Source organism: Bombus huntii, chromosome 5 (genome assembly GCF_024542735.1).
Source record: "Bombus huntii isolate Logan2020A chromosome 5, iyBomHunt1.1, whole genome shotgun sequence".
In the NCBI taxonomy this organism is placed as follows: Eukaryota; Metazoa; Arthropoda; class Insecta; order Hymenoptera; family Apidae; genus Bombus; species Bombus huntii.
In genome coordinates, this window is record NC_066242.1 from 381,332 (window position 1) to 393,694 (window position 12,363).

The 12,363-nt window shown below is 35.5% G+C and overlaps 1 protein-coding gene across 13 annotated transcripts in view; it reads left to right on the forward strand.

Moving 5' to 3' along the window:
- LOC126865459 (regulator of G-protein signaling 9) overlaps nt 1-12,363 on the forward strand; it is a 50,886-nt gene that overhangs the window by 22,269 nt on the left and 16,254 nt on the right. For all 13 annotated transcript variants that reach the window (XR_007689537.1, XM_050617965.1, XM_050617962.1 and 10 more), the window contains 8 exons: nt 6,845-6,961; nt 7,075-7,146; nt 7,478-7,672; nt 9,891-10,066; nt 10,223-10,296; nt 10,554-10,683; nt 10,841-11,062; nt 11,265-11,522. Coding sequence is in view for 12 of the 13 variants with exons in the window: in XM_050617965.1 (XP_050473922.1) it covers nt 6,845-6,961; nt 7,075-7,146; nt 7,478-7,672; nt 9,891-10,066; nt 10,223-10,296; nt 10,554-10,683; nt 10,841-11,062; nt 11,265-11,522 (1,244 nt within the window). In the remaining variant the exon portion in view is untranslated. The remainder of the gene's footprint in view (nt 1-6,844; nt 6,962-7,074; nt 7,147-7,477; nt 7,673-9,890; nt 10,067-10,222; nt 10,297-10,553; nt 10,684-10,840; nt 11,063-11,264; nt 11,523-12,363) is intronic.

A 12,363-nucleotide genomic window follows, 5' to 3' on the forward strand; every position in this document is an offset into this window, starting at 1 on the left:
ATATGCTATATATGTATACATTGTATTTAATATTTGCGAAATGCGATGTCGATCCAATTTTTTTAAGAAGTCATTCTGAATCAGTGCCTTTGTGTGTAGGGTACCTCGTTGAAAAAGGCTAATTATATACTATCATGCAGATAAGAATCCAACTTACCGATTTCGATGATTTTCAAATATGTTATCAGTATCACGATTTTGAACAAATTTTTTCTGTACATGATATAATCCTCGCTCGCTTTAGTTATCGAGATATTTATGAAAAAACTTTTGACATTTTTACTTTGAAGCGGGCTACGTGCCGCTAAGGTTTAGTATGTCCTAGACGGTAAGATTTGCCTCGAGGCATGCTTCCAGACCCGGTTTCACGCGAGGCGAGCTGGATTTGGCATACTCGTAAGAGTAGTATGGACATCTTCCAAGCAATGAATTACATGGCAAGCTGCCGGCCACTTATCTTCTGTTTATAAACGGGGATTAGGCGGGATTAAAGGTTCCATGCACAACTGTATGTGCGAAGCTGCTAGAAATGTCTGTTATAACTTATAACTCGATTAAAAATGAACATCGTCGAGTTGAGCCCTATTTGAATTTCAGCCTTAATTTGAATTCATTTTAATGATTTTCATGACTTTTACCTGCTACGGTATACAATACGCATAAAACTTTAGCTAGTTTCATATCTTGACTAAAAAAATTATTGTTGATGCAATTTGCACTATTATAAACATACATATACATATACGCGCGCGCGTGTGTGTCTGTGTTATAAATATAAACTTATACTATATAATAAATATGTACACACACACACACACATATATATAACCCTTTGCACTCGAGAGGCGACTCAGTCGCCACGGCGTTTCGTGCGGTAAGTCGAGTGACGGGTGAGAGGCGACAGTTCCTGTTTATGCTAGATTTTTTCGACATCTCCAATTGAAGACAGCGCAGTGTTGGTTCGTAAATAGGTTCTTTAGTTCTTTATGTTCTTTGTTAGGACGTGTAAAGTGTTACACTTTAAAATGGAGGTGAACTATTTAATCTCAAATCCCTCCGGTTTTGGAAATGGTTTTGAAAATGGTTTTGAAAACGTCACCGACGTTAGTTCGGATTCGACGATCATGGCAAAAGTATTATAGTTTAGAAGTTCTAAAAAAATGGTTTCCGGAAGTGAAATTAGCTCAAATGACGATGAACTTGATCTGGAATTGTTGAGAAATGCGGTCAATTGTATTCAAGAATGCATCTTGGTGAATGCTTTGTAAATTATATAAAAAGTACAGAAATTAATATTACAAAGTCATATTTCCAAAGATGTAAATATAGATAAATTATTAGAATATAATGTTTTAAGTAATTAAGTAAGTTAATTAGCGCATAAAATCATTTTACGTTATCTATAAGTCACGCGTCACATATGCGCTAAATCATCTCGAGTTGCTACTTCGCCTGAATGAAAAAGTCCTCGAGCGCAAAGGCATAATATATACTATATATATATATGGGACTTCTACCGTGTACGGTTAGATTTATCTACAGGCGTGATCATATTACCAGCTCGTACCGCGATAAGTTTTTATATATAAACTCGCGAGGTTTTTCTTTTACGCGTATAACAAAGGTTGCTCAAATATAACATAATAAAACATACTAAAAAATCATCGATATCAGTTAGATGGACCTGCATGGGAACTGCATCGTTCTATTAAAACAGCTTTTGTTGCCAGTTGTGAAGATGCGACGAAGAAACATGATACATAATTCCTTTCTTACGAAAAGGCATCTCGCTCACACTGATGGACAATCTTGACAAATATTTCAAATACGATTTTGAAGAATATATTTTTACGGTACATGATAATCCTTTTTCCTTTTCTCTTTTTCTAAACAAAGAGAATTCATATATATCTAGATCTAGATGTTATGATATTAATATGGTATGTTGTAAAATATAATTGCATCGTATTACTGTTGGAGAACAAAATATTTAACGACTGAATTTTATTCGTGTATACCGTTGCTATACGTTATAACTAATATGTCTATATACAGATTAAAAGTATCATATTGCACTGATAAATCGGTATATAGTGATAATGCGTTCACGCACAAAGCAGGCCCTAAAGAATAAAATTCGCCATCGGTCGTGCTTCCAAACTAGGTTTGGTGCGAGGCGAGCTGGATTGTATGAGATCTACGATATAACGAGTAGTATGGACAGCTTTCAAGCAGAAAACATTTCTATCTTGCGATTGTTGAGTATAGCAATAGATGGGTGTATTGAAAAGCAAGAAACACCACGCGAAGAAAGAAAACGATATGAAAAAATTGGCTAATAAAAAATTGACAATAAAATAATATTGTGTTTGGTTTCATTTCAATCGGGAAAATGTCAACAATGCGTTAATGAAATTTTCAATGTATCAAGTGCTCGAAATAAGGTCGGCGGCGGGTTGTGTTTCGGCAGGTGCCTTTCGTTTATTTGTCAGCGAGATACGTCGGCTGGTCTCGTGTGCGCTTCTGGTCTCTCGTCAAAAGCGGGAACGGCGAGACTGCTCTGTTTATGCATATAATCAATCTTCACCATCTGTCATCCCTGCCCGCGTGACCTTATCTCGGCTTCTTGAAACGGTCGCACAACGAGACCGGTCGTTTCGCCTTCGTATCGGTGAGACAAAACACCAATGGAACGGAGAAATATTTTTATTAAACATTTTTTTTAATTACCGTTAACACATTGTCAACATTTTCCTGATTAAAATGAGCCCAAATACGATATTATAATACTGATAATCAGCTAATTCTTTGAGATGGTCTTTTTTTATCACAGATATCTAAACGTTTACAAATTTTTTCCGCATAGAAATGATATTTCATTGCCTGGTAGATGTTTATACTACTCTTAGAAGCAGGTTTCATGAGACTCAGCTTGCATTGCGTAAAACTTAGTTTGACAGGATGCTTCGAGGTAAATTTCAACGAAAAGGCATGCTTAAATGACAAAGTTCTTTTATATATAACTATTTTATATTTATATCTATATTTTATATCTATATTTTATATCTCACCAAGCTGACCGATTTCGGTGATTTTTGAGTATGCTGTAGAAATCAACATTTTAAATAACTTTTTTTTTCTAACTTTATGTATAGCCGCCACTAGGTCTTACTACAGAATTTCATAAAGTATCGTCGGTACAGCTGTAGTGAATTTTGTTTATAATCGTGCATCCGTTGCAGCATATACGTCAGCATTGGTTGTCGGTCGCCTTGAGACGGGATCTCCAGGGTCGTACCGCCGTACACGGTTGCATCTGAAGCAGTCTCATCCCAGATTGACACGGCATCGGCCGTCTCCCGTTTGTGTCAATCGCGTTTGATGATCGACTGTTTCGTACGTTACAAACGTAATACGGTTCGACTGTAGCAGCCGAATGAACTTTTATTAAATGCTTCTATTTTAAAAATATATCTTCGTTTATAAAATATAAAATAGCATCTGACCCAACATAACAAGAAGATACGTCAATAGTACGTTTATCTGTGACACAGTCACAAATACGGCCGGCGTGTTTGCTGCTTTGTTCAGCCTCCGTTTATGTAGACTACAAACAGAAGATAAGAATTAGGTTTCGGGTAGGCGTCATTTTATCCCGCCGCCGTATGACGGTTGGCAACACTAACTCGTACATACTCATACGTTGTAACGGATGCACAATTGCGAGCATTCGTCATAGTAGTTTTATGCGACAGTTCCATGCGATTATCTCGGAAACTTTGGAGGCCTTTGGGGCGGTTTCATATACGGGAAAAAGTTGTGCAAAATGTCTGATTTCCACATTCTCAAAAATCATCGAAATCGACGAGATCGATAAAATATCGATAATTACGAGCTTTTCTTTATTTTATCGTATACATGTCTCTAAACACGTATTCCTACGTATGAAACTTTTTGTATCTAAAAGCTCAACACGAAACGTTAACGTAATCTACGAACAGATATCTTAACGTTACAAATATCAAGAACAGGATTGTATTTTTCTACGTATCTATAGGTACAATGATTTTCAAAAGTATTCAGCATTATGATAGGATTGGCTTTGTGGCTCAATATTTCGGTTGTTTATAAAGCAGGCGGCCCGGTTATTTTTTACATGATGGATCGTATGTTAATATTAGTAAAAACATATAATTTGTTTGAAAAGTTTACGTACATTATATAATAAAGATTATTGAAAGAAATAATTCCGTACATTTGTCACTGTTTACTTCTATCGACTTAGTATATTTAGTTAACCTTATTTAGTACAATTTAGTATAATTAAGTTCATCGAGTTAAAATAATTTTGTTTTGGAACATGTTTTAATCTGTTTGAAATGTCATTTAAAATTTTTCTTTAATATTCTAATTATACACGGCCACTCAATTTCGTGTCTTTGTCTTAATTCGGCTATTGAAGAAATTGGAGTTTCCCGAATTTTTCTACGTAGTCCATCCCATGAATTCTCGATAAGATTAAGGCCCGATGAAGAATTTTGGGGTATTTATATGATTATATTTTTATGAATGCTCTTGGACAATGCGTGCCTTATGCTTGGGGTCGTTGTCGTGATAAAACTTAAAACTATTATTTACCCCCGTTTTTACGGCAGTTTAAACTAAATTGTTCTTAAGTATGCTTAAGTAAAGATTTTTATCCATAATGTCGTCAATGAACATCAAATTTCCAACTCCATATCCTTTTTTCTTTATTCTTTATTCGATTTTCGCAACACTATAGCTCTTCCGCCGATTAAAATTGTAAAATTGTAAAATTGTTTAGAAGAAAACTATTCGTCTCCTTAATGAACGACTTTTTCTCGCTATTTTTCCGTTATAACCAGCTTGTCTTAACGTTGTCCCAACTGTTTCGGCCGAAATTTTTTTGGGTCTTTCATCTGATAGCTCGCTAACTATTTTCAGAGTACTATTCGCAGATTTTCTTTCGCTTTTCGAATAATTATCTCTCGTACTTAAAACTTGATCTTTCAGTTTGCAGAGTAGATTCAATGCGATTCTCGAAATGAAATCGTTGAACGATATCCGCGACAGTACCTGCTCGTACCAAGCATAGCACCCACTTCATCGTAGATTTTCCGCTTTTCTCGGTGAAAAATTACAAATCGCCGCGTATGAAATGTCGTATTTTTCATTTGCGACTCATTTCGGGCATAATAACAGTCGTTACCAAAGAATAGTGAGAAGGTATGTATGTATAGCGCATTTCCAAATTCTGTTTGTAAACGGTATTAACGGTTCTATTTTCTTGGAATATCGAGCTACCAGAAAGAGATAAGCGGAGAAATACAAAACGCGTTTGTATATTTTGCGAGACGAAAATACGGTATTATTTCTTTTAATAATCTTTATTATGTAACATAGGTGAATTTTTCACTTTTTATATGTTTATTTTACTATTATATGCTATATGTTAATTTTATATGTTTTTACTAATATTGATATATACGACCTATTATTTAAAAAATGAGCAGGACGATTGCTCTATAAACAATCGACATATCGAGCCATAAATTAGAAAATATAGTCATACCGAAGTGTTTATATTTTCGAAATATTTTTGAAAGTCACTGTGTGTAGTAATATTTTCGATAAATTCGATAAATCTAAATTACTAATGCATACATGGTTTTTAATTCAGAATGACATGCAATTATGTTTCGTGAAACAGTAGAAAAATTTCTAGCTCTCTGATCGCTATGGTTCTTGGATATGTCGTAGAAGTCGACATTTCGAACAAATTTTCCTCTATATGTAACTGTTGGTCGGCTATAGTTTTTCAGGTAGTCGCACTTCGTATCGATACCACTGCAAAATTGAATTCTGCTTACAATTGTGCTTCTGTAACAGTTATGCGCGTTAGAAGTGGTTGCCGGCCGCTTATCTTTTTTTATACAACGATATATACATATGTATAGTATAAGTTTGGCGAACTTAAAGCCCCCTACACAATCGCACGTACGAGGCTGTAAAAAATATCTGCAATAACTGAATCAATAATGAATTCCATCGATATATCGAGTTTAGGTTTGGATCAGTATTTTCAATTTGGAAGCCTCGTAATCGCAAAAATATGCAATAGGCGAATCAATAATCGATATTATTTTACGTGATAAAAGAATGAAAATTGAAAAATTAAGCTACACCCGATATATTGACGATATTCGTTTTTAATTGAATTATAACACATTGAATTATATTATTGAATTGAATTATAACATAATTTCTTATAACCTCGCATACGTTGTTGCGCACACAGTTTTAATCAAGCTTGACCCATCCTCGTTTATATAATAGTGGACAAATTTTAAATTTCGACCAAATCGTTCTATCCGGCCGCTGACAATTAATATAGACGCATACGCTGCCGCGGACGTTCGATTATTATAGAAAAAATTCACTGCAGTGGTATAGATAGCATTTTGCGAATACCTTGGACATTATGGCCGAGGGACAGTTACATGTATAGGAAAAAGTTGCCCAAAATATTGAGTTTTACAACACATTCAAAAATCATCGAAATCGGAGAGGAAGTAGCTTTTTTACAGTTGCATCAAAATCTTAGATACTACTTTGCATTTTCCGGCTTTTCTTTTCAATCGTGCGATAGCATTAACGAAATTGTCACCGAGTATCCACGTTATATTAAATTCAAGTAGACGTTTAAGTAATATTCTTGAGAATAAGTAGCAATAGTAATAAGTTACGCAGAAAAATAGTATAGCTTTCGTGTATATTCATCTTCTAAATCATTAATATATCACCTTTTTTATTTAATAAATAGACTCCATGTTATTGGCCATGGCAACATAGAATCCCCGATAATGTGGAATATGCTATTTATCTGGCTAAAAGAACTCTAAGAAACAAGCAGCGACATGCCCTTGAAGATTATGAAATTGTATGTAAATTTTTATGATTTTATTCTGTAAATAGCCGATATGTAATATGTATTACATATATTACACATATTCTATAGTTTTGGCAAATATCTAACTTATCACATCTTCTTAGGAAGCTTTGAACAGCCTACGTAGGAATTTGCAAAACAAATGGGATATTATACAACTACAAGCCGAAGAACAGGTGAATAATTATCGTCGTCGTAATTTATCTTTTCTCGCCGATTTAACTGAAATTTAACAAACAGTTGTAACAATTTGATATTGCATCGCGTTAATATTACACAAATTATGCTCATCTTAGATTATGATCTTAATTTATCGCAATTCTAGATTTATCGCGAAGCAGCAAAAATTCGATTTTGTTGGTTGGATTGATCTTTAGGAAAATACGTTCTAGCACTTTTCTATAATTTTATATTTCTGTATTTCGTTACTTATATTTTCCTTGTACGTAATCAAAACATCGTACGTTTGAGCGTGTAACTCGTTGAGATACAACATTGTGTATTCAGGTCCGCTTAGCGAAGGAGCGAAAAAAGGGGGATAAAATAGTAAGCGATTCTCAAGAACGAGCATTTTGGAGAGTTTACAGGCCACCACCCGGTTGTCTAAGTAGTCTTGAAGTAGCACCCGTACCTACACGTTTTCGTCCTGGACTTTCGCGTCCTCCATCACGTAAACGCACTTTAACCGATCTGCAACGCGAGGTAAATACTTTCTTTTAATCCCGTTATCTTATTTTAGATATATGTAATTAAACAGCTACACGGTTTTAATCACCTTCTTGTGCGCGTCCTGTGCCACGTGTTTTCGAATTTCTGGTAATACAATATAAACGATTACTATGTACGATAATTCATATTGTCCGACACGGGCGTTTTACACGCTGCTCGGTATTAAAAATTGTATCGCCTGGTCAGCATGTTTCGTTTTCCGTGACAAAGTGGCGTTTTGCGACCGTGTCGGAGCGTGTTTCACACCCGCGTAATCAGTTGCATTACAACGCACAGTTAAAGTCTATTAAAAATATTTCATATTTCATTTATATATATATATAATAGAACTTGTGTATGTGTTACGAGCGTAGTCTGCAGGACGCACGCTGTCGGTTTTGTCCGGACAAAGTCCAAAGAGATAGTCGAACACCGAACATGGTTCGATACGCATAGCACGAGCAAAATCGATATTATTTACCACTGCCAACTTGGCCAGGTTTGAATTGGCCATTGTGGATAATGATAAATCTATGCGAGCAGCACCGCGCTAAGTTGTCCCAGTTTTATTCATCTCGTAAGTTATACTATCAAAGTGCCACTCTCCGATTTTCCTAAAACTGCGCACTCTTGTAGTACATCAAAAAGCATTAGACACGTGTTTCGTTATTTCGGCTCATAAACTGTTTGATGGTTGGAAAACGGCTCCGAGATGTCAACATCGTTTTTAAGCAATTTTTTCCTATTCGCCCTACTTTTCAATGCAACTTACCCCGTAACCGTCGAATATCTAGCCCGATCTCTGAAGTGTTAAACTCACAGTTATACGAAATATCGTAGCAGTGGCTGGGATCTTGAAATATCCTTTGCCGATAATGTTGCAAGAGACAGGTGACAAGTTTGGACCCATCGCGGAGAAAAACATCTATCAAGCTGCCACTTTGTGTTTATATTCAGATCATGGAACAATTTTTTAAAAAACTTTCAGATTTCATCTTTCTGCACAACTATGATGCTGCAACTTACAAGTGAGAAATAATGTTCTAAAAATCCAATCATCGATTCATATCAAATTTGTATCGCCAGGATTTGCGAACGTGTCTCTAAGTATGCTTGATCAAAGGGCGAATATATTACAGAAAAAGCAGATAAATGTAATAAGAATATTGCGCGTAGAATGTTGCTTGAAAAATTGTGGTACGCAAAGTAAGTTTTGTAATGATGTTGCCATTATCGGATGTGCTTGGTGCACTGATTCTATTTATATAAAATACTTGTTCACCCCAATTGCTGCTCACTACCCTAAAAAAAAATACATAAAAATAAGAAACCAAAAATATTAGACTTTGGGTTTGTGTGCTTATGAAGTTGGAGTTATGAATTTATGAATTTTGGGATTACCGACTTTAGGTTTGTGAGTTTTGGATTTGCGAGGTTTGGGTTTATGGGTATATTGCCAAGATTGTGGAACGATAAGTTAAAATCAAAGATAATATAAATAGAGAAAATTGCTTTGCGTAATACCGACATCCTGTAGGCTTTTTCTAACCTTCCAAAGCTTTATGAGCCGAAATGAAAAAGCTCGTGTTTAACGTTTTTTGATATATTACGTACGTATGTGCGCGATTTTAGAAAAATCGGCGAGTGGCATTTGGTAATGTCGCTTGTCAGCGATACCATTCCTTTTGAAACGAGGTATCGGGATTGGTTCAGACGGCCGGAACCGGCTGTCGACTCTTTTCAAATTTGTATTAAGTAATTTTAGTAAATAACGAACATTAGTCCTCAGAAGCGAATAGAACGGAAACAAGCCAGCGCAACTCTGTCCCATTCGGGAGACACCGACGCGCGAAAAAACACGCGTGACAATGCACTCGGACCGCAACTGTGGCCCCGTAGACGATTCGTCACGTCGCGCGTCGATACCATCAGCGAAAGTTGCTGATCGAGGAATTTTATAGATATTTACCATGTTCGCTATTCGACTACACGTATTTGTTTGGACTCTGGAATATGACTATGAGTATACTGTGTATATACAGAGAGAAACAAGGGGTGATTTTCAATGAATCCAGGTGGATGAGATATTACACTTTGTCTCATCTAATTTTAACATCTGGTGATCAATTACAATACTGCAAATATATTACACGTATATTTTAGTAACGGTACAAATATATTCTTTTTTTTTTTTCTTTTCTTTTAATACTAGGTGGCCCTTTTGAAGAACAGTTTAACGCGTACAAGGATAAAGGTTTCGGCTGCGATCGAAAATTTAAAATCATACTTTGAAACATACGTGGAATACGATCCGATGTTTATACAGCCACAACCTTCAAACCCATGGATCACCGACGATCAAACATTTTGGCAGCTAAACAGTCCTGTGTTGGTATTCTAAACATAATTAAAATTTCTCATACAAATATACGCACGTATATGTACGCTTCACGGTAAAGCGTGCGATCATCGCAGCGAAGATGCTTGTTGTGTCGCAAAACACCATTTAAATTCCTTCCTATTTGTGTAATTTGTTATGCGCAGGGTGGATCTTCCTACGGAAAAACGCGTCAAGCGCTGGGCATTATCGATGGAAGAGTTAATGTCTGACCCAACTGGTGAATATTTGGAATTTTTTCGTTGAATAGATACGTATTCATACCTACGATATATGTAGATTGCAGATGCGTTTGTACGTAATAATAAAAATAACTTATGTCAATTATCAACGACTATTTTGAAATATTTTTATAGCTTTTAATTCTTTTAAGAATGTTAGTCAGCAATGGTAGGAAAGCCTGAAAAATGTTAATCATAAGTAATCGAATAATCGACGTTTGAAAATTGCGTTTTGATTTTACACGTTCTATCGTAGGTTTGCAAGAGTTCACAAATTATTTGAGGAAAGAATATAGTCATGAAAATATACGATTTTGGTTAGCAGTTAAAGATTTGAGACATAGTTTTCAAGCACAAATACCCGACAAAGTCAACGAAATCTTCAAGTATGTATCACGTATCATACTATATATTATCAAATATTTTCTCTCGGTTGATTCGCGAAAAGCGAAAATTTCATTGAATGGCATACTCGTATGTACAATATATAGACGTATAATGATATACATATAGCAAGAAAATGATGGATGGAATATATTCTAGAGAATTCCTGGCACCCGGAGCACCTTGCGAAATAAACATAGATGGGAAGACAATGGAAAAAGTACATCAAGAAATGAGAAATCCAAATCGATTTATATTTGATTCCGCCGCTGAACACGTGTATACGCTGCTTCTGAAAAAGGATTGTTATCCTAGATTTATTCGTTCGGATCAATATCGAAATACCTTAGCTGCCGGTGTGCAACCTTTGCAAAAAAAGTGGTACGATTTAGCAGTAATTTTAGTGGCAATTCTATTCTCTATGTATTTCCTATTTTTTCTTCTTGACCTCTACTCAAGAGCTGATCGAAGTTCATCATCTACGATATCGCTCAATTACTACTGACTACTATTAATAGTATTATATATATGGTTGTGCGGTATCGATATATTACAATTCCGTTTATTCGATGGTATTCCGTAGGTTTTTTAGCTTTGGTGGACAAACAAAGAAGAAAATTTCTTCGACTTCGACTTCGACTTCGACTCCGACTCCAACGACCAGCATTTTGCAGCACCATGCTGCAGGTAGTGCAGCAAGCGGTAGTAAACGAAGGGGAAGCGATCGGAGTCTATCTGGATCTGCTCACGAGTTAGCCGTCTGTGGTGTTCGAGATACAACTTCGGTGCCTAGAGTGCCACATTCTCACAGTCAGTCGAACCTCACCGATATTCCATATAGGTAAACGACAGATTTAATATTTTTGGAAGAACGACGATATACATGCTCTTCTCTCTATGTTGCCTTTGTCGCACTCCTTATTCTCTATTAATTCTATCTTTATTTTCGTCTCTATGTTGCTATTTTTCAATTTCTATAAGGGTTTAATTCGTTACAAATAAATAAATAAATAAATGTAAGAAATATATTCCGTTGGATTCCGTCGAAACTAGAGAAACCAAAACTATAAAAGGTGAAAAAATGTATGAGATGTATAAAAATTATTCATATATTAAAACCACTACAACTGGCTTCTACACTTCTGGATCGGTGGGCATTTGTAAATAAATAGTATGTGCAAAATTATCGTTCACCTTGAATTTCAAGGTCCAGTTTTTTTTTTTTTTTTTTGCTTGCATCGTATTCTCATAAGGTCCAGATTTGTCATAAGAGCCATGGCTCCACAACTCGATCGCTCTTCTGAGAAAGTGATTTTAGAGCTCCATTGGTTCGTAAGTTGACATTATTTACGGTATGTTTACATTTTGCAATCGGATAGGAAATAAATAACGTGATATAGACGAAGAAACGGGAAATTATTCTTTAGCACCTTAACTGACATAGCTTACCTTAAATAGAACGAAACATCTAACTTCTTAATTTCGAATTACGTATTATGAAGAATGTTTCCGAAATAAAAGTTGAATGACGCGAAGAAAAGACGATTTTATGTTATCGCAGGTGGTCCACGTATGTCCACGTGAAGGATATATGAAAGTCAACTATGTTTCTTTAAATGGAATTACATTTTTTAATGTACTGATTGATGCATTTCGTTATTCCATATAGAGAAGTATTAAGT